The 27216-nt window shown below is 37.9% G+C and overlaps 5 protein-coding genes across 7 annotated transcripts in view; 2 read left to right on the plus strand and 3 right to left on the minus strand.

Moving 5' to 3' along the window:
- LOC113234642 (ubiquitin-like protein 7) overlaps positions 1-14860 on the minus strand; it is a 28293-nt gene extending 13433 nt beyond the window's left edge. The window contains exons 1-5 of one of the 2 annotated variants that reach the window (XM_026470039.1): positions 14762-14860; positions 13834-13990; positions 4920-5134; positions 4379-4610; positions 3236-3360 (exon numbers count right to left, since the gene is read on the minus strand). In XM_026470039.1, coding sequence (XP_026325824.1) covers positions 3236-3360; positions 4379-4610; positions 4920-5134; positions 13834-13990; positions 14762-14845 — 813 coding nt within the window. In that variant the 5' untranslated portion in view covers positions 14846-14860. Of the gene's footprint in view, positions 1-3235; positions 3361-4378; positions 4611-4919; positions 5135-13833; positions 13991-14081; positions 14147-14761 lie in introns of those variants that run through there. The other variant, XM_026470040.1, reaches the window with a different exon arrangement.
- Positions 14861-15852: 992 nt separating this feature from the next.
- LOC113234681 (protein SMG5) lies at positions 15853-19808 on the plus strand. Its single transcript, XM_026470114.1, has 4 exons — positions 15853-16053; positions 16243-18457; positions 18542-18770; positions 18947-19808. The coding sequence occupies exons 1-4, from the start codon at positions 15980-15982 to the stop codon at positions 19390-19392; spliced, it is 2964 nt and encodes a 987-aa protein (XP_026325899.1). The 5' UTR covers positions 15853-15979; the 3' UTR covers positions 19393-19808.
- A 232-nt stretch (positions 19809-20040) lies between these two features.
- LOC113234725 (protein ENL) lies at positions 20041-23397 on the minus strand. The gene is made up of 3 exons (XM_026470185.1): positions 23261-23397; positions 22927-23115; positions 20041-22654 (listed from the first exon to the last, which is right to left on the minus strand). The coding sequence occupies exons 2-3, from the start codon at positions 23108-23110 to the stop codon at positions 20604-20606; spliced, it is 2235 nt and encodes a 744-aa protein (XP_026325970.1). The 5' UTR covers positions 23111-23115; positions 23261-23397; the 3' UTR covers positions 20041-20603.
- Positions 23398-23993: 596 nt separating this feature from the next.
- Positions 23994-24533, plus strand: LOC113234668 (39S ribosomal protein L34, mitochondrial). The gene is made up of 2 exons (XM_026470091.1): positions 23994-24102; positions 24187-24533. The coding sequence occupies exons 1-2, from the start codon at positions 24065-24067 to the stop codon at positions 24419-24421; spliced, it is 273 nt and encodes a 90-aa protein (XP_026325876.1). The 5' UTR covers positions 23994-24064; the 3' UTR covers positions 24422-24533.
- The window catches only part of LOC113234667 (solute carrier family 25 member 46-like), an 11324-nt gene continuing 8388 nt past the window's right edge, over positions 24281-27216 (minus strand). Inside the window, exons 7-8 of one of the 2 annotated variants that reach the window (XM_026470090.1) lie at positions 24809-25138; positions 24281-24417 (exon numbers count right to left, since the gene is read on the minus strand). In XM_026470090.1, coding sequence (XP_026325875.1) covers positions 24851-25138 — 288 coding nt within the window. In that variant the 3' untranslated portion in view covers positions 24281-24417; positions 24809-24850. Of the gene's footprint in view, positions 24418-24668; positions 25139-27216 lie in introns of those variants that run through there. The other variant, XM_026470087.1, reaches the window with a different exon arrangement.

Consider the following 27216-nt stretch of genomic DNA (forward strand, 5'->3'; position numbering starts at 1 on the left):
TTAAAAATCACATGGGCGCGAACACGTTTTCGTCCTGAACAAAAAGTATTTCCCGCACTTCATTTTGAATTTGGTTGCCGTATTCTCTCCTTGTAGCTGTTGATAGTCAAAGTTTTTGTGGTTAAATTCTTTGTTGTCGGTGGTTGTATCTTTTGATGTATGCTACGTGTTTTCGATTTCAGTCGTTGGTAGTTTACCTCGCTAAAAATTATTCTGTGGTCAGTAATGTTCTCAGCATGTGCACCTGCAATGAAGTTGAAGATGGGAGGTAGTTTTATAGATGTGATAATATGGTCTAGCTGTGAAAGTCTGGTTCCGGATTGCCAATTAATTTTGCAAGATTTTTGGCCAAATGACGTTGGACAAGTCTGAGTTTTTCTGTTTTGATTAGATTCAGGAGCATTTCGCCGTTGTCGTTGGTTGTTTCATGAAATAGGTTTTTGGAGGTAAGTTTAGAGTTTTCTGCGCCCTTCGAGCAGTCTTTGCCTATAAATATTACAGTTTTTTATGAGTTTTTGGAGTGCTGAAAATGCTTTCGGTGGTTTGGATATAGCGTTTAGTATGTGGGCCGTGATTATGTACCATTTTTTAGTGTGTTTTCCAGTTATTGTGGTTGTCATTCTCTGGTAGTCTTCTGTGATAGATTTCATTTGAAGATCAGTATATTTTCGTACCAATATTGCTAAGTCGCGGCTTTTCTTCTGCTTGCTCAGGTACCAGTTATAATATTTTGATGTATATGTTCCCGTGTTCATGTTTCTTGTAAGCAAACTATGTGAATTCCTTTGTTTTCTAATTGGACATCTGTTTGCTTTTTTGTTGGCGTAGCTGCACCTCGTACGTTCCAGGTAGCTATTTTTATTTTTTCTAGCGAGTTTTTCAGAGTGACTGTGTTATCCGACTGTTCTTCTGGGGCGTTATCGGTCATGTATTGTGTTGGAGAGTACTCGGAGATCCGACTTATTACGGGACTATGTAGTGGTTTCTATTGTAGGTAAGGTTGATGCTATCCACTGCATCATTGGTTTTTGGAGTGAAAATTACTGAAGGTGCTGAAGTATTGTTTCTTTGATATACTTTGACATCCATGTGGTAGAATTCAGCGACTGCTATTAAAATATCCGTTCCTCCCCACTGTCCATCTTGGTATTGTTGCATAAAGTACATATGGCGTAGGACTTTTTCCTTATCTTCACTGTAGCTACGGTTGCGTGGTGGTCAAAGGTATTATAGAATAACTCAGTTTCCATCCGCTTGCACTTGAACTATTGAGGTATTTGTTGGGATGTCCACTATTTATATAGTTTTATTTTTATGATTGACCGGTGGAAAAGAGCTTACTCTAGTTTAAGTTAGTACATTGTTGTGGTCGAATCTTCGGGATTCCACGGCACACACGACACCCGGCCTTGCGGGCAACGCCGGTGGAGTTTTAGTGCGGTATGGGGGGAGAGTCCCACATAACTTCCGAGCCTCCCCAGCTCGGTCGTATGCATAAAGCATTTCTCCACCGTTAAAAAAAAAAGGTTAGGTTAGTACATAGGTTAGATTCCAGTTTTGGTGTTTTTGGGTTGTTAGTAGCAGATGTTTTATGACACTTTAGCCAGTTTTGGGTTTTAGTCTTCGTTCAGATGGTGGATCGTTTAGTTGATTGTCGATTCTTTTGTTGTATTTGAAAAACTGTTTGCAGATGTTTGGGTTTCGAAATTCGTTAAGGGACCTTTAGGGTAAATTGCATGACTTGTGTTGTATTACTGTTGTCGGTTCTTTTGGATAATTTGTTTATGATGCAGCTGTGCACGTGTAGAACTTAGTTTTAATTTTTGGATTTTGGGTTTACCCGCCGTGAATATTGAGATGGAATATTTATTTCTTTATATTTATGTGTTTTCTTTTGAAGATTTTTTATTGGATGTTTACGTCTAGCTTTATTTTTATAAGGGAAATATGGTTATTTTGACAGTTTGCATGAAAAACCGATATAGGGGGGCAAAGTGTCTATTGTCAGCTATACTTTACTTTTTTAATACCTAGACAGTCTCGTTTAATTTTCCAAATGGTTGGCGTGTGATTATAACGCACTGGTTCCGAAATGTATGGGACAGCACATAACTTACTTTACAGAAATCGTCGATTCACGCGTTTGAACGGCGTCTCTGATAAAAAAGTAGTGGATATAGGAAAGCGTCGGAGAATTAACTAGTAACCATTGGTTCTATCTTTCCTGCAGTTGGTGTAAAGAAAAGATTTGGGTGTCTCTCACCGGGTTTTGTGGTCTCGCGTGTGTGTTGCGTGCAGGTTGCAGGTGGTAGCAGGTTCTTTTTCTTATTCTTAATTGTAGATGAGATTTGCACAAAAAGTTTGAAAAGTGCAGACTTTTCGAACCACGTTTACACAACGTATATACAGTTTATTGCAGTTTTACTGGTAAACGACACTTTTATATTTTGGTTTCAGGATGTTATTTTTGAGTATTTAATTTGATGCACTTTTATTTACACTATTTGAAAAAGCACTTTCAATGATAACCGGTACTTTTAGATTTTCTTTTTAGTGTGTTGGTTTTGAGTAATTCGAGTTTCGTAATAGTTGACTGTCGGTAAGACAACGCGCGCGGGTAGGGACAATAGACGCGGTGAACAATGACGTAGAAAATAAGGTTCGGGACTAGCGAGTGGCTCGGGAGCGCATGTGGCACGTCTGCTCACTCTGGCTGTCCGCATAGAACTCCCATTTTAACATGTGTATAATTAGTTTCAATAGATTACCAAATGAAATAAAATTGTTACAAGGACATTATTTTTAAATTACAATTGACAAAATGACTTCGACTGACGACACATTGCTTCTATAGTATAAAGAATACTTGGAATTTACAAATGCATTACATTAATTCAAAAGTATAGAGATTAAACATTTAATCCCATTAATATTTGCATATCTGCTTGTAGGTTGAATACAATGTACTTAATTTTACTTAAGACATATGTAATTACTGTATTAATACAAAATAATATCCCAGTAGTTGCCAGTGGAAAAAAATGGAATAAAAAAATTCAATTAATGTTTGTTTATTGCCGCCATCGATCGAAAGGGAATAAAACGTCGTTTATACTACAAAAACGCAACCACCTTGTGAACGGGTGGTTACACTTTTAAAAACCGTATAGCCATTATTATATACTACTGCGAAGTTCTTTTGCAATATGTGAGGCAAGTAGTACAGAACACCAACCTGTAGCGCTGCAGCTAGCTGCTCCTGAGTAATGGGTGTCCTCTCTCCTTCTTCATTTTCTTCTTCCTCAGCCTCCTCGTCGTCCGATAAAGCCTCCAGTGAATAAGCAAATCCTGATGTAGGAACTACAAATTGACATGAAAAATAAATTGTAACATTGAAACTGAAATTCGTTCCCTCTATCGGGCATAATTTCGATATACTTGGCATTTTGTCCTGGCAAACGATTTTATTTGGAAACATTTTGTTTTGTGTAATTTTGTATAGCGTGCTTATGTATACATTAGCGTCGATGGAGAGACGAGCTAGACGCGCACCTAAAAGACTGGTCCCTAGTGGCGCAAAACAGAGAGATGTAGAGAGAGGAGAGGGAGGGCTTTGCCCAGCAGTGGGACAGGGCTTTAAAAAAAATTATTATGTAGCACATAAATCTCTGGCATCTGGATTATCAGATAGAGGCAACATATTCTTGTACTTTAGGGTGCGTTAGATTACTTGAATATGAATAGAGAAAAGACCTGGGGACTAAGATACGGTACGGGCAAAGCCTGTCGCTTCCAAGGCTTATAATATAGGTATTTTCAGGAACCCGTGATTATTAACTTTGCAGCAGCTACAGCAGCGGTACATGCGAAGCTACCAGTATATTACACCTATATTTTCGGAAATTGGTTCCGCTGAAATAGATCTGATATCAATATTAATTATCTGGTAGTGTACGCTTTGGTAACAGCTGAATACGGATATGTTATACCAGGAGTAATTAATATATTTAATAATAATGAATGTATCTTCTGTTTTATATTCAATTATTGTAATACCAAAAAATAATTAGCATTATTTACAACTGACTAACAGTAATATTATGTTATTAACATTCTGTGTTGTTTCTGTTGACACGTCAGTTTAATTTTTCTTCATTCATTTGCTATTCTGACACCAGTAGACGTACCATTTACTTGTTGTACTCATGTACTATACTGATCAGGAAAATATTACAAACAAATACACATGGCACCAGCCAATTGATGTTGACTGATCTGACATCCTTATGTCCTTACAATATATGAGGGAATTTCCTTCACAAGATAATAGGTGGTATAAGAGCTGGTGGGTGGTGCAGAGGCATCTTATTGAACTTACCATTATCAGTATTTGCTGCAGTATTAGACCTGGAGCGTACTAAACGCGTCAAGTGACGTAGCGCATGGGGCAAATGCGGATGGACTTCAGCGCCTCGTCTCATTGTCTGTAGATTTGCTCCTAATGCTGCGAGCAACTCCACTTCGTGAAGGATAGATAGTGCTACACAATCTTCACTTAGGCCTGGAGCCTGTTCAAGTATTTCGGACATTGCTGCGTCGTCATTTAAAAGCTATAAAGTAATAATTAATGTATATTGGTAAATATACATGTTATAAGTCAGTGGTATAAATTTCAAGTCAGTATAAGTATTTATTGACATATTCACATTTATTTACTTCATATTTGAACAACAAATGAATAACTTTTGAAAAAAGTTTGATTTAAAAATAATGGCAGGTAGTATTGAAAAATAATAATTTAGCACACAGAAGCTCAAACTAGACCTAACCTAACTTTATTCTTCTGTTCACAATGCCGTTCAAAGAAGGTACCTAGATGACTGCTGAAGAAAATGAAAGGTTTTGATGTATGTATTAACCTGCATAGCTCTAGTCCACCCAGGTGCGTTAGGGGTACAACCTAAAGTCCTCAATGAAGCATTCAACTGCTGCAATTCAGCATCTGTGAATGGTGTCGGAGATGGTGGTGATGCTTGAACTTTCTTCTTAACCACATGGATCATCTCACCACTTTTTACTCCACTGTCCTGGAGTGTTGCTTGATCTCTAAGGATCTTACCATGATGTATTAATTCTGTAACAATAGGCTATTGTTACATTATCTAATTTTCTTAAAAATAAACCAAAGTTTTAATTATAATAATGGCTTCACATTGTCTGCCATTTTCATTTGCCATAATGTTTATTGTCTATTCGTAAAACTATTTATTAGTGGTGATATTTATTGCTTTAACTATTGAAGAGTCAAATCCAGATATGCAAAACTCAATTGATATTATAGTTCTGCTTTTTTTTTATTATATTCAAATTGTTACTTTCGTCAAACAACATGTTGAGAAAATAAGAATTAGGAAGCAAATAAATTGTCAGGATGTCAGAAAAGTGTTTTACACACGAAAAATCGTGTTTTGAAATGTGCTTTCGAATAAATGTAACAAAACCTGTTCAACAATAGCTCACAGGTAAATTCTATAAATCCTGTGTGTGTCTGAGATAGGTCACCAATTACATCACTCACTACATTACAAATTACAACAATAATAAATTGCAAGTGTATATTCTTAGTTGTGCAAGTCAAATCTCACCTGAGAGTAAGCAAAGGCAGAAGTGATGTGGTTACTTTTATTCCCTTAGTCATACAGACGACAAGTTGTCTGTATGTATGCATATATACTTGTAATATCAGTGGACGAAAGGAAAAATGGGCAAAGGTAACTTTTTTGAAATTGTTTGGAGAAGCATTTTAAAGTTTGCAAGTTAAGGTATAAAGTTGTGAAAAGTCACCAGTAGGGCGCGAGATTTCTATGCGAGAATAGCAGTATCAGGGTGTATTTCCACCGGCAAGGCGAGACGAGACGAGAAGAGGCTAGATGATTTTTAAAACTTGTATGGCAAAATATCAATTCTCTCCTAGCGCATCTTCGGTGGAAATGGTGGGGATTGACGAGGATGGGCGAGACGAGATTTGAAAAATTTGTTGATGTAACATTGAACCGTATTGCTGCCTACATAGACTCTTTATTAAAACTCTGCAACGTAAACACTATTCACGATGTCTCGTACGAGAAATGTTAATCGCGAGATTGTGGGATACAGTCGCGTATATTGAAATGTAGGAGTATTTCGCAAAGTAGGAGATTAGTGGCATCACATCTAATCGATGGTCGTCATTTAAACGATTCTAGCGCTACCTAGCATCAATAGTAGAACGAACACCAAGCAGTGGCAGAGAATAAAGAATAGAGAACGGTCACTCTCCGCCCCTCCCTAGTTTTAGATACCGCACCACGCCCCGCACATTGCCGGTCACATTGACTGAACGACAACAAGGCTGCCGGCGAGCCGTTTTCGCGCGAAGACGGCTTTGATATTTGAATATAGTTCATTTATTCATTACGAAACTTGTACGTTAATATAAAACATCATTTTACGTTACTATTTATAATGGTCGTGAATTGTGCTGTGACTTTGTGTACGGCTGTTTATCATCATTTTCCGAAAGATGAAACGAAGTAAGTAAAAAAAACTGTCTGAGTGTCGTATTCCAGAACTGTACTCAATGCTCAAGTCAGGACTTGAGTATTGCAGTCAGCACTAAAAATCATACTCAAGTCCTTGCCATTAGGGTCGTATTTCCAGTGCTTGAAACCATACTCAAGTCTGCTCAAATCCTGACTTGAGTATTGAGTAGAGTTCTGGAATACGACTCTCAGACTCATTCAGTTATTCTTTTCTTCATTTATTTACTGCAGAGTAATATATGTATCTACAAAAAATACAGCTTTATTATATCAATATAATGAGACGCCATGACTTCCCAAATTCCTATTCGTATTGCCGATAAATATTACGTAGGTAGTGAATATATCTAATAATTAACCAAACTTGGACAAGCTATTTCAAATACCTTGGTTACCTTACTTATGTCCGAAATATAACATTTTAAGTGCTTTTAATATATTTTTGAAAAAAATCTTCAATATTACTCTAATTAGAATAATATATCGATATAAATACCTAATAGACAAGTATTTATTTAATTATTAGGATTCTATTATTACAAAAAAAAAAACAAAAATCTATAATATAATCATGGATAACAGATTCGCGTCAGAATTTTCGCTATGTTGCCGCTCTGACCACACGTAACGTAATAATGTGAGAAAGTGATGGGTAACCCTGCCTTCACGCACACATTTGTGCGTGGGCATATAGCGCCTTGCTGTATGTAGTAGTAGTAGTAGGTAAATAATTTTCTGCACTGGGGAAGCGGCCATCTTGAGCGGGTTGTCATCGTAGGGTCGTGTTGACGTGCGCACGCACCCACGTGTTTGGTGGACGATATTTTTGAATCTTAATTAATTATAACTATCCTTTATTGTTTCCTTCAGTTAGTGGTTCTAAAATTAAGAATAATAAGAGAAGTAATTAAGATAACCCGTGTTTTATGGAGATATCATCTACTCGGCCTATAATACACGCCTAGCGAGAAAAAACAAATGGAAAACCACTCTCATAGCAGCACTAGTGTTTTCTTCTATTTATAATTGCATTAAAATTTACACTATTAGGATTGTGATTTTATCATAATTATGTAACCATTCTCAAAACATTGCATTGTTTTCAAATATATATACAGGCTGTATATTTGAAAGTGGGACATACTTATAGAGTGCGTTATATTCCTGGTTCTGAACCCAAAGAAATAATAAATTAATGAACTTAAACTTTACAAAGAATGCGTGAGAGCTCACGCAAGTCGCACCGTCGTGCTAGCCCTACTGATAATCCATATTTGAATCAACCACTTTAAAAATGAGTATTATGAAGTATCCCAGTGTACAAAGAGGAATCTCCTGTTTCTGTAATTTTATCTTATAATCTCTTAAGTCCCAGCAAACTACAATGGAAAAAGTGCTTAACAATGTACGGCCAGTAAGTAGCATGTCAAGCTATGCATTGGCTGATCTTCTTCCATTGCACTGGAGGCGATATTCGAACTAAAGTGTATAGCTGGATGTGCTGTTGACTGTACGTTAAATTGTACTGAATGTAATTAAATGCTTCAGGCCCAAGCAAGTATGCCTTCGGTATGAAAAACGTATTTGTGTAGATACCCGTGGTCACGTACAATATACACACGTATACGTATTGCGCTAAATTTGAATGTGAAATTCTCATTATAAAGTACACTGGGCGTGTACGTGATCATAGGAATAATATTGTCGAATCACTTCACATATATTATGTAATTTTGATGTATGATGGAAGTTAAAAATTAGAAGGAAGTTAAATATTAGCATCAAATAATTGGGTTTGCGGAGTAGCAAATTAATTTACTTCCATTTTTACCAATAGCTACAGGAAACTTGTCTCTTATAAGTACAACCATGGAGCTTTTTTGTGTTGTGCTTCACTATGCCAAAGTAAAATTTAGATTTTTTTATTTCTTTTGTAGCACAGTTACTATTAGTACAATGCAATAATTTTTTAATGTTATTTAAAAATAACATACGAGGGGAGGTCCAAAAGTTCGCGGAATGGAGGGGTTGTAAATAATATAAAACAATAAGGCTATTTTTCCTTTTCAATATAATTACCTTTGAGCTCAATACATTTTTTAGATCTCGAAATTAGCTTTTCTATGCCATCGAAAAAATATTTTTTCTCTTTGTTCTCAAAATGAGCTAAAATTACTGCCTTAACCTCTTCATCGTCGCGAAATTTTTTCCCAACGTAATTCTTTTTTCAAATTTGGGAACAAATAATAATCGCTGGCGGCTGGGTCCGGGCTGTAAGGTGGGTGGGTCAGCGATTGAAAGCCACACTTGTGTAGAACAGCCATCGCAACATTGCTCTTGTGAACCGGTGCGTTGTCTTGCAAAAGCAACACACCCTTTGTCCATTTTCCCCGCCTATTTTCTTTGACAGCTTCCTTCAGTCTCTCTAATGTTCTTGCGTAATATTCTCCCGTTATATTGACCCCTTTTCTTTGTAGTCAACCAATAAAATTCCTTCACAATCCCAAAAAACCGTAGCCATGATTTTTCCAGCCGATTCCGACACCTTAAACTTCTTAGGGGGTGGTGTACCCTTTTTATGCCATTGCATTGACTCCTGTTTGGACTCGAGCTTAAAGTGATGAACCCAAGTTTCATCTCCAGTAACAATTTGCTCCAAAATTGGGGTAGGTTTTGCGCCACACAGCTCCAAGAAGTGCTTTGATGCATCGATTCTTTGTTGCTTTTGAGGCGGCGTGAGCGTTCTCAGCACCCATCTTGCACTGACTTTTGTCATGCCAAGATGATCGTGTAGGAGGACTAATGCAGACAGCTGTTTCTTCTTCAGACGGGCATCTTCCAATATAAATTTTTCGATTTTTCCAACATTGTCTGATGTGGTGGCCTCAATTGGCCGTCCTGGGCGAGGATCGTCTTCAATTGATTCTCTGCCATGTTTGAAAAGACCGTGCCACTTGTAAATCATTGTTTTACCAGGGCATTGATCCCCATAAACAGTTTCCATCTCATTTATAATGGTTTGAGGAGGTTTTCCTTGCTTGGTAAGGAATTTGATGACAGCACGAAACCCGATTTGCTACATATTTGCAGTTTTCTTCCGGATTTACTTGTTTGTAGGGCAATATCTCGTAAACTAATAAAGTTAAAAGGGTGAAGCTTGATATATATACCCCTAATGAGTATCTGATTAGTACCACATCAAGCAAGCGTAATTAGCGGGCTCCCGCCCCCTCCATTCCGCGGACTTTTGGACCTCCCCTCATATGCTTAAATATAGACGAGCGTGCTAACTTTAGATATTACTAATTCCTTAACGAGCCTTCGCCGAACCGACGACACGGGTTCGTAAAAAGCGTGGGAAATTTTGCACGCGTGGCCATATTCTTTTCAACTCCCGGGTAATCTCAGACAATTCGTTGCCCATGCAACTGATGGTAGTGCGTAGGAAGTCTATGTGCACCGTACTAGTAACGATGGCTCGTCGCAACAACGATGGTTAGTAGTAACGGAACACTTTATACTATTTTGTTTCACATGTTTTTTACATACAGTGGTATTTATTTGTTGTTATTATAGATACGTTACGTCACTTATTAATACAAGATTATAGTGAAAAGGAAAAGTCCTCTGGAAGTGAGAAGACCATGTTGAAGCTGTTCCAGCATATGAAACGGATATTGAAGAAGTTTCTTCTTTGAACCAACAATCGTTTCCAAGATGTTTCGACAAGTAACATAATCTTTTTCTTCATTATCATCAATAGAAGACTGGATACCAAGCATTTCAATACAGACCTGAACGACGCTTCACTTGCTACCTGTCATCGAGGATGTAACAAAGTTCTTGCAGTCGAAAAACTCGATTCTGGCCTTTGTACAATTTTTATAGAATACTCAACATTGTATTCATAAATTGTTATATGATTTATGTAAGTAGTTATGGAAGCAAAGGAAAAAGCCTTTGTCGAGACGTCTATATTTAAAATGGGGAGTCACATGCAAAAAAGAGTAAGAAAACCAACCCTCCGAATTGCTCTGCGTGACTCAACTGCGTGATCGCCCCGCACCTTTTAACAATGAGTCGGTTCCCATCATTGCTCAATTGCAGGCGCTCAGCGAGCAGGTGGCGGCTTTGTCTACACGCCATTTGCGATCAAGATCCAGGTCTCACCGATCTTGCCTTAGACTAAGGTCCGCGACGCATCACGGCTTGTGCTGGTACCACCGTCGGGACCAGGGCAAGGCGGTCAATTTGTGTCCGGCCGTGCTCCTGGTTAGATTCGATTCCGGAAAACCAAGGGAGCAGTCAACGGTAATGGCGACAGCTGGCTACAGCCAATTCACTAGTCGGCGCCTGTTTGTCACTGACAAAGTAACCAAATTTAAATTCTTGCTTGACACCGACTGAACTTTCCTATTTCCCTCGGAAACTTCTGTCAACTCAATGCAAAGTTTCCAATTATATTCTTAGTGCCGCCAATAGCACCAGTATAAAAACTTATGGCAGTCGTACATTTTCATTAAATCTCGGTCACCGTCGCGAATTTCACTATTGCAGATGTCGGACAGTTATCATTGACTCCGATTTTCTGGCCTATTTTAATCTACTCCCGGACTGCCGCAACAAACTGTTACGAGAAGGTTCTACCGGACTTTCTGTTCCTGCCTCCATCTGTAATACAACTCAACTCAGTGTTAAGGCTGTGGTTTCTGACAATGAATTTGTACGCCTGCTTTTAGACTTCCCGGAAATTACCAAACCGCCAGGTCTTCCGAGAGTCGTCAAGCAAAACACTCTGCATTACATCAAAACCACAGATGGCCCACCAGTTTCTTGCCGGCCTCGTTTTACCCCTCAAAAACTGGCAGACGCTAAAAAAGGAATTGAAGAGATGGTGCGCTCCGGTACTGCAAGAGACCTTCAGATAGGCTGCGGCCGTCTCCGCTTCATTGGACGTTGAAAAAGGATAGCGACCTTGCGTCGATTATCGCAGTCAGAACACCATTACGGATCGTTACCCGGTGAAGCATGTTCATGACGTTGCCAACAGCCTCAGCGGAGCCACCGTTTTCAGCACCCTTGACCTGGTAAAGGCTTATCATCAAATTCCGGTGGCAGAAGAGGACATCCCAAAACGGCTATTACCACTCCCTTTGGCCTCTTCGAATTCCCATTCATGACCTTCGGTTTGATGTATGCGGGTCAAACCTTTCAAAGGTTCATCGATAAGGTCACACGGGGACTCTTTTCCAGCGTCTTCAGGATTATGGTGTTGTTTTGAATACTTCCAAGTGCAATTTTGGAGTAAGATAGGCCCGATTTTTGGGTTTACGTTATAACTCCCGATGGCACTCGCTGTCCGCAAGAACGAATCCAAACGCTAGTAGATTTTCCTCCTCCCAAAACAGTACAGTATGCGCCGTTTTCTAGGCATGTTAAATTTTTATAAATGTTTCATTCCTCAGGCAGCTAAATTTCAGGCTCCCTTAATTAATGCTGTCGTCTCTACCAATGGCAAAGGCGCTTAACCATTCTCATGGACGTCGGAGCATCTGGAGCATTTCGAAGCCTGTAAAGCCAGCCTATCTAGTGCCACATTATTGCAACACCCGACCATGGATGCACCCCTTGGGTTATTTACCGATGCATCCCGTGTCCATGTTGGTGCCTGCCTTCAGTAACAGGTAGACGATGCCTGGAAGCCCCTCGCGTTCTTCAGCAGAAAATTGACTCCTCGACAAGCTCAGTGGCCTGCTTATTGTCGGGAATTGCTGGCGGTGTACGAAAGTGTACAACATTTTCGCTACATTCTCCAAGCGCAACACGTGACTATATATACGGACCATAAGCCACTGCTGTACGCTTTCGTACAACGTCGCGAAGAATTACCATCACCGCAGTTGAACCAGCTATCTTTTATTAGCCAATTTTCAACTGTCATTCAATATGTTAAGGGTGAAGATAACGTCGTCGCGGATACTTTACCCCGCATCGAGGCGAGATACGCCGCAGTAGCTCAGTCTCAAATGGACGTAGTAAAGCAAAAAGGATCCAATCCACAAAATTATCAAAAAATGAGTTATATGTAATAAACGGTTCTGAAAGTCTGACCTCTTCAATCAGCAAAAATATCGAATATATAAACATAAATAAATATCTCTGGAGTTACGTGACATTATAAGTTATGAAAATAAAACGAGAGTGAGAAACACTTTTAAACTTCAAACTGCCATATCTCGAAAGTGACTGGATGTGCGTTGGCTCCTTTTTGTTTAACTACGTCCAAATATGAGATTGAGTTGGCAAAAGTGCAAGAAGTATCAGCTTTAAAATTGGAACCGGTTTTGAACCCGGGCACCAACATCACTCTAATATATGATACCTCAACCGAGTCGAGGGTGACCTCGACCATACCTCACTTCGCCGTTCCGACGACCTGCTTTCGACCGTTGCCATAACCTCGGCCACCTTAGTGCACGGGCATCTTTGCGCTTGGCAGCAAGTCGCTACGTATGGCCTAGCATCAACAACGATAGTCGCGAGTGGGCACATTGCTGCGTTCAGTGCCAAAGAAGTAAGGTATCACGGTATGTTAAATCACCTGTAGGGAGGTTTGATAAACCTACCAGTCGATTCCGCTATCTGCATATCGGCATCATCGGCCCACTTCCATGTTGTAATGGTTTCAATTATTGCATGATCGCCATAGACCATCACACATGGTGGTTGGAAAAGGGCCCGTACCACCAGTTGCCATCCTTGCGCCAATGGAATGGTGGAACGCCTCCATTGTCAGTCAAAATTTTAAAAAATTTTGCCACTTTTACAGAACTCACAAGAGCATAGTATTCAGCTTTAGTGGTAGAACAAGGCATGTCTTGTTGTTTGTGACTGTACTTATTTACAATGCAAAAGCTGAACCTACTCAGAAACCCTGAATATGAATTGCCATCAGTCTTATCCCCTGCAATCACAAACATGCGTAGAAATAATGTCAGCAAAAAGGTTTTCCAACAATATAATTGAAAATTGTCAGAATTATTTTGTACATATCATTATTATAAAATATTAGAGTTTATGAAGTTCACGAGGCCGTTTTATTGTTCGTTAGGGGAACGATAAATTCTATATCCTAACTTTGAAACTTCATAGCCATGTGCCCTTCCCTCATCCTACTTCGACCTCAGCTATTCTAACATCAAACCAAAATCAATTTAGCTATCCTTAAACACCATTTATGCAGGATATTTACCTAGCGATGAAGAGGGGAGATTGGTTTTCTTCTCAACTTCGCACTTCAAACTGTCTACTGTTCGGTCTAATGGAAAATTGTCCAGCTTGTGCCGTTCTATAGGTCCTGGTTTCACCTTGATACCTAGGAATACGCACGGCGGAGCCTCCATTGTTAACTGCAAGATGAATCAACGTTCTTTTTGTTTACCACAAGCCATAAATTACAAATGAGAAAATAACCACAATGTATTTAAAAATCTTACTTACGTATTCAAAGCTTTATCAATTTAGTTAATTAATAACGCAATGTTGTAGGATTTTATCATAGAAAATGAAAATTCTTAGAAAATGCCCCAAATTTCGTAAATTATTGAAAATTCTGATTTCAGACGACTATATCAATGTCAATTCTTGTTTGTCATTATTTTTGTCTATGGTTCCACAGAGGAACAAATACTGTTGTACTGTTGAGTACTTTTCCGAAAAATTTCAAATAGTGGAAAAAGTTCCGAAAATTTTAAAAATTGGAAAAATAGAATTTCGACGTCTTATGTTACGTGTTACGTTTAGAAATATCTTTTGAAGTTTTATTTAGCGTGAATTATATTATAAAATAAACTTGTCTAGCTAAAGGCCACATCGTAGAAAAACGAGATTTAAAATGATTTCACAACAACGAAAAACCTCCAATAACTAAATAAATGATCCAACATTAACTGTTGGATCATTTTCCGAAAAATTTTTCAAGCAAAAATTCTGAAAAATTGGAAAATATAATTCGGAGGCTCATATTATCTTCTACGTTTTGATATATCTCTTAAAGTTTTATTGAGCATGAATTATAAAATTGTATAGCTAAAAACAATTTAGAGTTTAGGTGGATTCACAATGCACAAATTCTGGCAATATAATTGCCGCAATTTAACGCATTGCGCGATATCACTGACCTTGAGTTGACCAATCAGGAGCTGCGACTTTAGCTCCAGTGGCAAGATGCTGTTGTTCCAGAGGCTCGACAAAACAGATGCCATCTTGCCGGAGGGATGTAGGCGTGAAGAGTTTCAAGGATATTATCACACTCCTGAAGAAAACTGACCTGGATGACGGGTTACTTTTGTGGCGAAGGAGTTGCACAAGCTGCCCTCAATCACGTTCGAGCACGTCGATGTCAATGTCTGCTGAAGGATATTACTTTCCTGAAGTCAAGCCTGGCCAAGTTGCAGTGTAGATTAGAGGCTTCAGATAACACCATAAGTTGTCTTATCAAGTGCTTTGGTATGTAGGTAAACACGCGTTGTGGGGTGCAAATGCATCCATCGGTAGAGTCGAGTCAGCACATATGATTGCGGAGGATCGAGTGATTGGCAACCCGCCACAACGTGAATTTTAATTCGTTTGCGGTGAGAGTACCGATCAAACATCTGTCGACCTTCATGAAGGAGGAGTTTTAGCCGAAGGGAATATAAAGGCGAGTCCGCCACCAGTTACCTGACACTAGATTGCGCCACACATTTGCATACAAGTACAAGTGAAGAGTAGTTAGTTATTAATTATATTGTGGGTATGTTAGTCCCTAACGTATTTATTATAAGGGTCATGTAGCCTAAATTAAATGACTAAATAAAAACAAAATGATAAAAATTATGGCAATCGTCGCCAATGTCACTTTTTTTAATTTTTGTTCACTATCCAATATCCATCAACTTTTGACAGGTGTCAACAGTCAAAGTAAAAAAATATTCAGAAATTAATTTTTTTAAATGGAAATTTTTCCATGACCCAACCCTTGGCCTTTGAAAACAATCACTAATCTTGCGAGTCTTGCTACTGCTGCTTTCGGTCAGTCCATAGACATAACATATGTCTGTGGGTCAGTCCACAGACTACTTAGTGAACTACGTGGTCAGCCCGTCACGTAAGTAACCTGACTGACGCCGTACGGTAGTGAAAAAAAATGTCCATATGATAACAACAAGTCTTTTGTTTATGATTGTTATGTCGTCGTTCATCTGTCATACGGTCACGCAGAAAAATCTTGAATTTTATCAAATGTGTATAATGGTGCTATGGAAATGAACGGTTGGAAATGTAACACAAATACCAAGAAGACGTTTGAAAAATTTTTTAAATCTACATCTTGACAAGTGGATAAAATGACTTGAAAAATGAAGAACGGGCGTGATGAAAATTTGGAGGCTAAAACTGCCGAGCAGGGTGAACGCGCTAAGAAACTTTATCGGTAACTTAGATTAGTCATTTATATTTATTACCGAAACAATTATAATTTAGGTCATATTTTAGTAAGTTACTTTAGTATTCTATATTTGTTAAGGTCAAAGGCGACAGATTTCAACTAATGAACATGTATGGAAAAAGTAACTGACTTGTACGAGACTACGCAATATATCACAACTTGTTGTTTTTGCAGATACGTAAGTGACGTAGCGAGGCGCGTCGGTGAGGCTACTGCAACAAGCCATTCAATCAATGACCTCTTCTCTACAAAACTTGAGATCCAACGCCAAAAACTTAGGGATAACTGTGAGAAGTTACTTTTTCTAGATCCAATTAATCACGGGAAAAAATCACTTGAATTGCTGTGGAGGAAGGTTTACTATGACACTGTAAGTGTCGCTAAAAAACTCCGGGAATCTGACCATGCTAATGACAATTGCCTGTTTATTCATATAGTGGGCGGTATAGGGCACTTCCATCACTTTATTACAAAGATTCAGTCAGAAATGAAGATCCTATTCAAAGAGCTGGATTATATACCTCTGTTTACTGATGAGGAGACTGATGACAATGCTGTTCCATCTGATGAAGAATTGCAGTTTGGCCGTTCAGCTTTACACACCTGTTTGATATATTTGGGTGATCTTAGTCGCTACCAAGCTGAAATATTTCATACTTTTGATCCATCCATTGCAGCTAGGTACTATCTTCAAGCTGCACATCTTGATATGTCTTCTGGCATGCCATACAACCAACTGGGAAATTTGTACTTAGATAAAAATTATAATTTAGACTCAGTCTGCTATTACATTCACTGCCTTAGTTGTGTGTCACCATTTGAAGGAGCTATGGGCAACCTATCAAAAATATTTGAAAAGAATACCCAATTCTCTGAAGCTATGAATGAATCTGACACATTGACACAATCTGAACATTTACAAAACACTGTTGGCAATTTTCTTTCATTGATTGAAATATGGTATCTCAACAAAAATGATACAAATATCCCACAAAGGTGCAATACCATTGCTCAACAACTTAAAATAGCTATGGACTTCACTATGACTCCCTTGCCTGATATTAACAAAAATTACAATGAGTACTTGCAAGCTATTGAGGAAGAAAATGTGAATCCCTCTTATTTAAATGGCAATCTAGTGCACAAGACAGTGCAGATTTGTCTGTTCACTATGGCAAAAATAATTGAAATAGATGAACAGAGAGCATTCGCTTGTAAAGCATTTACTCTGGCTCTATTGTCTCAACTACTCAAAAAGCTTTTAAAACAATTGGAGGCTTTAGGATTTAGAAATCCTGCTTGTGAATACAAACCTAGAGTACCTCCACCAAATCCTGAGCCAGAGAAAATGGAAGAAAGTACTGAGTTGGAGAATGGCTTAAACAATCATGAAGTTGTAACAAATGGAGCATTGGATACTAATAACGAAGAGGTTGCAAAAGAGTTCTCTGATGAAGATTTAAAAAAATTACAAAATGGTGATGCAAAAAATACCATTAAAAAGGCACTTCCTAAACGTCGCCGACGACGGCGTGTGGTATCATCGGAGAGTTCCGACTTAAGCGATGCTAATACAGAGAGCAGTGAAGTTGAAACCGATGAGTCTTGTGCAGGCAAAGAAAACCTGTCAGAGTCTTCATATCATTCTGAAGATGATTCTAAAAGTGAAGCTTCTATAAGTGACTCTGACACAGAACTAAAAGACGATAAAGCTAATGGAGAAACTTTGGAAGAAACACAAAAACAACTTGATTATGAAATACCAACTGAAAGCAATGGAAACAAAACAAACGATTCAGACTACTCAAAACCATCAAAAAGCAATAAAATTAATGAAATAGGAATTCAGCATTTTCTAATGGGTGATAATTTTTTGCCCAGTATAAAACTGCTTCAAGACTGGATTCTCACAGAGAAGGATCTCATATTATCTTGTGGAGACAGTGGGGAGTCACTTTTCCAATGTGTGGTTGATTTACTCAACATTTTTACACACAACTTCAATCCCAAAAGCACTGAAAACCTCATACGTGATAATTGTAAAACCTTAACTTATGCTAAGAAGGTTGCAAAAAATTTAAAACTGGAGTATAAAAGTATCCCTTTGCCTGAAGATATCAACTTACGCGGCACGAACATCTGCAAATTCGACAAGGACGCCGCCGAATGGCAAATTCTGGATAGATACAAACCTTCTGCCTATGATGAGAATATCATGCGAATTTTGAACTTTATCGACTTTGGAAATCAAATAGCCAAGATTGTACCAAGGATACGCTACAACAGAACAATGAAGATATACTATCTTAAAAAGATTCCGCGCCCCAAACTAAATACTAAAATAAGTCACAAGCGAAGCAGGGAGTGGCATAACACCAAAAAGCCAAATGTAAGAATTAGTTTCTTTAATCAGTTTGGAAAACAATTTTGACACTTTTTATCAGATAAAATTTTTAATACGATAATACTTTAGGAGGAAAGCGGAAGCGGTGTAGGCGGCGGCGGAGAAGGCGGGCTGTTGGCACGGCTCGGCCGCCTATGGCTGGCGTCGCGCGTGCGCGAATTGGAGCGCTGCGCCGGCGGGCAAGTGGCGCCCGCGCCAGTGCTGCTCGCGCTCGACGCACCCGTCTTGCACGACCATCTGCGCCGCGTCAAGCAACTACTACGCACACGAAATTTTATACTTCTTGTGCCTACTGTTGGTAAGTGTACTGATCTTTACCAATGATCAACTTTACTATACTTTATGTAACATTAGTTAGCCTATTATACAGTTTCACTGCTGGGCACAGGCTTCCAGTCACAATGAGGAATTTATTGAGGTGTGCTTTATAAACACTTTATCTTTTATTTTATTAAATTTTCTCTTTTTTTTCAGTCCTCCAGGAACTAGACGAGTTAAAACGCGACCATAGCACGGCACGAGATGCTATCCGCTGGCTCGAAATGCAGCTGAAGAGTGGTTCACGTTTTCTTCGCGCTCAGCGTCCAGGACAGTCAAAGCCTCTACCACTTCTAAAATATCCACGGAAGGCTCCACCTCATGTTCACAACTTTGTACAAATTCTCGAATTTTGCAACCACTTTATCGCCGACGAGAAACATGCCCAAGGTGGCAACGGTGATCCTGACAGTTCATTACAAGGAAAATCGACTCCTTTGCTTATATTGCTAGTTGGAAATGAACCTGGCAAAGATGACGAGCAGTATAAAGAATTCAGTCTAACTGGTGCAGCGCAAGCAGCGGGTATATCCGTTGAATACATTGGCGATTTTTATTCAAAGTGGCGTCAAACGGCCCACAAAAGTGGCAAGAAAAGATGAACGCGGGCTCATCGCTATCGGGTCTTGGCTTCAACAAAGGGAATACTCAGACGGTCTTCCCTCTCGACGATGGATTTGCAACATCTTGGGGAATATTTGACAAATGCTCGCAAAATATCTGGAGCGTAAAATAAGCATAAAATGCCAGGTAAAGGGAAATATCTACCATTTACGTTGGTTTTTCGCACGATATTGTCACCCTATTCGTATATCGTATACGTTTTTACTAAATAATCGGTAGTAAACCATATTTTATTTAACATGAAATACTTTAGTTAACGATGTCTTCATTAATTGGAAATTTCATAGCATCAATCACATTTCATTTTATGTGTATGTTTTAAAGCTGTTATGTTTACTTCATATACCTACATTATTTTATTCGATGGCGTTAGTTTGGTTTCATGTTTCATATCTCATTGGAATAAAATAAATGTTCTAATAAAATGTCTGTTATTTATATTGTGCCTTTTTCCTTAAAAACAAAAGGAATAAAATGAAAACTATAGTATACACTCTCTATTTATTTCCTATTATAGCTGATAAATAAAAATAAGTTAATTTAAGAAACGCTTTTATACAGATTTAGATCAAAAGAGTGGAAATGAGCTTAAATTCATGAATTTTTGAAAGAAACTTTCAATTTTTAGACATCACAAACTTGTGATAAAGTAAAACTTACCTAAATAGTGATGTTCCGTAAATTACAGTACCTTAAACTAATAACATACAATGCTTTATTTATAACTAAAAGTGAAGTTAAAAGTGCACTTATACAATATCTCAACATTTCCATAATATTATGGTATAAAACCAAATACATTAAAATGTACATTTGATATAACAATATTTGTAATAATAAAATGCTATCCTTAAACTTTACAATCCACATCAGGTTACAAGAGTTAAAAACTCAGAATGCAATCAACTTAATTTTAATAGATTTATATAACAATGTACAAAATATACATTAGTTAACAATCTTTTAACAGTCTTATAACTTTATATATTGCACTTAAAACTCAAGTGGCGAGAGTAGGTATCATTATAAGTTTCTCTTTGTGTATGATAAACATACTTCAAAATACAAATCAGCTGGCTTAGTTCGCCCTATACTTTGTACCTTATTATACTCTATAACAGTAACTTTAATTGTTATATCTCCTCCCATAGCTGTTTCATTACCACTCTATTTACACAAAACGGTGCCTTTAGCACCCTACCAATTGAATAAGCTGCTGTACTGTAGAACGGTCGAGTGAGCAAAGATCAAAATCGAAGGTTTGCGTTGTCACCTCATATCTGCCTGTTTCTGCTATCAAGTTAACAACCCTTTCGAGATCTTCGTTATTCTTTATCATAAGTATGCGCTGCTGTAGGTTGCGCAATTGCAACATGTAGTCAGGCGAAATATCTCCAGGCTCAGCATCCTCTCCAAGGCTACTGGACACACCATTGTCCTGGACCTTAGTTTCTGAAGATATTGACCCGCTGGTTTCGCCGCGTTCGCTATCGTGATTCGAGGGGCCAGACTCGGCAATTTTCGCTATTTTGCGATTTACCACGTCTTCCTCTTCTGCAGCTTTTCTTTTACGTCGTTTCTCCTCTCTCTTTGAAGATTTGTCTTTGTGTTTCTTAGATTTTTCTTTGGCCTGAGCGGGCGGTAGCTCTGCAGCAGGCTCAGGCTCCGGTTCAGGTTCTGGTTCAACTTCTGGTCCCAGTTCTGGTTCAGGTGATGGTTCTCGCTTTGGTTCGGGGGAAGGATTTTCCATCTTAACCTTAACCTCCTCCTCCTCTTCTACAATCAGTGAGCTCTCAGAGTCTGAGTGACTGCTGTTTATGTCTTCAGTTCCAATGTGAGATGATTTAAGACCACTCTTTGAGCTACATTGTGAGGCTGTATCAATGGATATAGGAGATGCTGGTTCAGGCAACACCCGTTCCTTAGGTACAGGCATTGGTCTCTGCTCAATTTCTATTTTATCTTCCCGAACTTTGTCACGTTTATGTTTCTTTTCTTTGTTTAAATCTTTATTTTTTTCTCTAGATTCTTCACGTTTTTTATCTTTTTTTTTATGTTTGTGTCTTCTCTCTAAATCTGCTTTATCTTTTGTTTTGTGACTGTCAGTTCTTTCAGGTTCAAGTTCTGGTGGTGGAGATTTCCGAAGATTCTCAATAGAAAATTTATTATTTTTTTCCGATTTTGCAGGTTTCTCTTTTACAGGTGGTGATTCTTTTATAGTTTCCTTTTCTTTTGGAGTTTCCCTAGGCTTAGGTGTTTCCTTAGGGCTTTCTTTAGGCAGCTCTTTGGGTGAGTCCTTAGATTTATGACCGTCCTTTTTATGTTCTTTTTTTTCTTTTCTTTCCTTATCTCTGTCATGACTCTTTTTCTCCTTTTTCTTCTTTTCTTTTACTTCCTTTTCAATTTTTATTTCTGGTATTTTCTCTTCAAATTTCGACTTTCTTTGCTCAAAATTTTCAGAATTATGCTTAGGTTTAAACTCTTCTTTGATGCTTGATGCACTGTTACTTCGTGGCACTGGACTTGATGGTCTTCGGCTTGGACTGCTACAACGCTTTTTAACTGCATCAGGTGAGGGTGGCCTTTCAGTTGGTCTTTTGCTTACTTTATCTTTAATTTTCTCTTGATCTTTACTAGTACTCTTTACTTTATCACGAACTTTATCTTTTTCTTCCTTTAATTTAACTTTGTCTTGTTTAGTCTCTTTATGTTCATGTTTTGATTTTTTATCTGAACTAGATCTTTCTTTATCTTTCTTGTCAGATTTAAGGGGTACTACAACACTTTTCTCCATTTTTTTTGGGTCAGGTGAAACTTTAGGAGGTTTCTGAATAGGTGCACCAAATAAGCTTTCAAAACTGCTGGTTCTATGTGGAGTTTCCTCCTTGTGTTCCTTAGATTTATGTTTTTTATTAACATTATCTGAAGAAAGCTTGGGTTTGCTAACATGTTGTTTATCATCGGTAAAGGAGTCCCTACTTCTGTTCTCTTGATCGGGGTTTGTGTAGTATGCATTGTTATTTATTTGTATACCACCACCTTTTAAAAGTTTTTTTCTGAAATCATCATTTGGAGATTGGAAAATGTATCTATCTTTAAGAAATCCACTCTCTTGTAATGTGAAGTCATACTGGAATTTAATTTTCTTGGGATCATCCTTATTCTTTAGGTATATTTCAATGGGAAATACAAATCCTGCATAGCCAGATTCCTTTATAGAAAAGGGTGGTTCTTTCACAACTGAAAATGAGAAAAGGAAATTATAGAGCAGAATATTTAATAGTGGATGATAATATTTTTCAAAACACAAAAATTTAATATGTAGTATAATACTATTATAAATTTAAACTATTTATTTACGAATTATTCAATGCAAATTGAATTAAATTTGAAAAAAAATTTAAAGGGAACTTGCTACATAGTTTCTTTAGAATATGTAAGTACTTGAGAAATGTAAATTTAGGTAGGACATCGAAATTTTAGCAAGACAATAAGTAAATTTATGTACTCACCTCGTTTGGGTTTGGGGAAAGATTCATGTAAGTGAAAAACCACTTTATCAACGAAGTGACTGATATCAACACCTTCTTGGCCGCGCACAAATACTTCCCAGTCATGAGTAAAACCTTCTGGGGTCTTCTTGGATCTAAGAGAAGCTATGTGACCAATCTCAAAATTCACTTTTATCGCCGACATTCTAGCTGTGAAATAACACAATAAACAATATAATTAACATGCTTAGAAAGTAGTAAAAAAATTTTACTAACGAGAAAAATAAAACTTTCTGTAGGAATAGCAATACGAAACCTACTTGATGTTTACAAATATTCCATAAAGGCTACTTACATTTATACGATATTTAAAACATAGAATGTACTACATGAACTACGATTTGCTATAAGAAAACCTAATAAATCACTTATTTCCAAGGGATTATGGATACAATAAAAAATTTTTTAGCGCCCTTGTTATTTTTGTCCGCCATATTATTTCCATCCACTTTTCATCGACAATTTCGTTGCACTCAAATAAATGTTGCCATTATTTCATCATTAATGTTTGTCACCGGACTTAAGAGTCATAGACTAAAACGAAAGACCGGCTTCGGCTATAGTGATGTGTGGAAAATTTTCCATTTTGAAAAATTATATTTTCCTAAAAAAATATTTTTTTTCCGGATATTTTTCTTTCAAAAGTTGAAGTGACTGAACAAATCGATGGAGCCATTAAAAAAAGGTTTTTATCGCAGTTTTAAAATATCTCGTTTTTTTATAAATTATAGCTTTTAGCTTTACAAGTTTATTTTATAATTCAAGCTAATCATAACTTCAAAAGATATTTCTAAACGTAGAACATAATATGAGCCTTTGAAATTATATTTTTCGGCATTCAATTCCCGAAAAATATAAAGGTAAATATAAATCTCCACTTAATTTTTTTCGGAAAAATTTCCCAACAGTATCCGAATGATTTAAGAATTGCCTTACGCAAAGCAATAACACAAAAAAAAAGAACATTACATGTCAAAATCTGACTTTCTAAAGTTTCTAATTTGTGAAAAGGATGGAAAAAAAGGAATCTGAACTTCAAATAATTATTCGGGTTACGGAGAGATTTGATTGAAAACATATACTTTTAATCTGTCGAAACATGTCAGCTTTAATATCCGTCGTATTGCAGCCGTTAAAGTAAATTTCTACGTGTTACAAAATTTCTGACAGTTCATAACCTACAACCAATTTTAATTTATAAATTGCATGCTTATTTTGCAGGCGTTTAGGGCAAAGTTTGCCTACTGTTGCATCAACGGTATCAATGAATAATTTAGTAAAACCAGAAAGCTTTTTGATGTCAGCTATTAGAACGAAAGTACGTTGTTATTTCCCGCGACCAAGTGAAGTAAAGAGAGTGCGCCGCCATGGCTGGGAGTACAGAATGTCGACACCCAACGGTCGGAAGATCATAATGCGTAGAATCCTCAAAGGAAGACACGTGCTGTCACACTAGAACATGGTTAAATAATCAATTTTATTGATAAATGGAAATAGTAGTTTTCTTCAAATAAAAATATTTTTTTATATACTGAATAACTTTATTTACTGGATTTATTTGAGTTTCCATCTTGGCTGTAAAACAGCTTACAAAATGTTCAAGCTACTTCAACTAACTTTTAACACAATGTTAGCCATCTTATGAAAAATAACAAAATACTTGCTAATATACTGCTCTGCTAAAGATCCCTATGCATTTTGAAACCCACCATAATCAGCGTGAGCTTGGTTAGGTTTGTAACACTTAAAAGCTAATAAAATCATTTTATAAATAAATTTCAACACTTTATTCAAACAACTATCAAAAATTCTTAATAATTGCCAGGAGTTTTAGATTACTTACATATCTTAAAATCACACATAGGTCTGACATATGTAGTACAGATTAGTTGAATAGGTATTTTGGTTGTGAATGTGCCGACTCATCAGAATTTGTGGGAGATTTGGCTGGTTTGAGTAGATTGGACACTTCAGTCACTACAAATGTAGTCAGTTTGATAATGGCTAAATGAGCTGCAAGCTGCAGCACCAGTGCTCCAAAGCCTTTGTAGAGACCTGCTACACCTTCCTTTGCTATTGTGGTGTTGTAACAATCAAGGAAACCCTCATACCCAGTCAGGATTGGTGTTACTGAAGAACCAGTATCTAAATTATCTATGATTGTCCTTGTGCCCTGAAAATACAAAATTAATTTTAGTACCCACTCATCAGGGTCAGTTTCATAATATCAAAAGTTGATATGGCTGATTTCTGTAAGTAATTACATTATCTTAGGTGGTACGTATGTCACAATGCTATGTGTAACCAGTTCTATTTTTCGGCACAGGATTAACGTGCACAGCACTGTCAACATTAGATGATGGCTAGTTTATTTTATTTTATATTTTTGCTTTTTTTTTGATCCAATGGCATAATTTTGTAAAAGTTTTATCTGTTAAGTATGTATCGTAATTTATTATTTATACATATTTAATGATTTTGTTGCATGTGGGTTTTTTATGCCTGAAATAAATGTCTATTATTATTATAATATACAAAAGATTTTGTACAATGTATCCAAATATTAAATTCTACATAACTAACATGTTGCCCTCAGTCATCGCCAGTATGGATTCCGACGAGGGCGATCTACCAGGGATCTTCTTGTGTATGCCTGTCACATATGGAGTGAGGCTATAGAAAAGCAAGGCGAAGCACTTGCTGTGTCTGGACATTTCTAAAGCATTCGACAGGGTCTGGCACGCAAGCCTTTTAAGCAAGCTTCAACCTTTGCAAATACCTTTGCAATTGGATCTCAGATTTCTTGAGTGGCTACTCAACCGAACATATGGCGATAGATGCCGAGTTCCTCAGGGGTCCGTACTGTCTGCAACTCTCTTTCTGCTGCATATCAATGATATGTTAATTCCAGGTACCTTCGCGTATGCTGATGACAGCACAGTTGTAGATAGGTACTTGACCAATGCAAGGATCAGTGGAGAGGAAATCCAGTCTTGTCGAGAGTCCATGGTTAGCTGTTTAGGTTTGACGCTCAAGGCAGTCTCCGTTTGGGGCGATGCCAATCTCGTAAAATTTAACGCTACCAAAACGCGTGTCTATTCTCCACTAAACGTAGTCCCTTTGAGCTGACTCAGACTTTTCGTGATATACCCATACCCATAGCCGACCATCTCTAGCTACTTAAACCTGTCGCCCAATCTGAACTTCGGCAGATACATTGAATCCATGGCCACAAATGCAGCCAGGTAGCTTGGCATCCGTTCCAGGGTGAGGCGTTACTTCACATCGGCACAGTTGCTTCAGCTGTATTAAGCACAAGTCCGAACGTGTATGTTGTCGGAGTACTGTTGCCACCTTTGGGATGGCTCTGCTACATACCAACTGGCCACGTTGGATTCAATTGACAAGCGTGTCAAGAGGCTTATAGGTGACTCGGAATTAGTAGAGGCGAAGCCGCAGAGCCATGAACACCGCCGTAAAGTTGCCTGCTTAGCGGTATTTTACAGGATATATCACGGAGAGTGCGCGATGGAATTACACGATTCAGTTCCGCCTTCCCCTTTCCATCATCCCACATACCGCATACGCGTCTAGGCGTAGGCTTGGCTTCCATCTCTATGTTGTGGATATTCCAAAGATTCGCACGAAGCGTTACGCTTCCACATTTATACAGCGAACGGCTATGGAGTGGAATTCCCTGCCTGCAGACTTGTTCCCTGAACGTTATAACTTGGACCTTCTCAAGGCGAGAGTGAATAGGCATTATTTAGGTGTGCATGCTTTATGGTCGACCTCATCGTCACTTTCCATCAGGTGAGACGGAGGTCAACTGCACACTTACATTAGAATAAAAAAAAGATCAGTTCTGATGTTTCATTTGCGCAAAACAAATAAATTTGAATTTATAACATTATCTTTAGTTAATTATTAAGTTTAGAGTCCAAAATCTATTAGACTAAAAATTATTTATTGCAGATTTAAACTGTAATATCGCCGGAGATCCGCGTCTTTTACCAATACTACATGTATTGGTATGTATTGTATTGGTATGTGGAGGCGCCGCTCTGCTGTTAACCAAAAATTTTTTTGCCAAAGACTTTCATTTTTGCACAGTAACCATTAATTTATATTGTCTATGGACTGAAAACAACAGATTCCCGTTAATACCGTTATTGTGGTTGCCACGACATTTACGCGGTGATTTGGCCACTTCCCGACATTTACGCGGTGATTTGGCCACTTCCCGACATT

The sequence above is a fragment of the Hyposmocoma kahamanoa genome, unplaced genomic scaffold (assembly GCF_003589595.1).
Source record: "Hyposmocoma kahamanoa isolate Upper Pololo Valley unplaced genomic scaffold, ASM358959v1 86, whole genome shotgun sequence".
NCBI lineage: Eukaryota > Metazoa > Arthropoda > Insecta > Lepidoptera > Cosmopterigidae > Hyposmocoma > Hyposmocoma kahamanoa.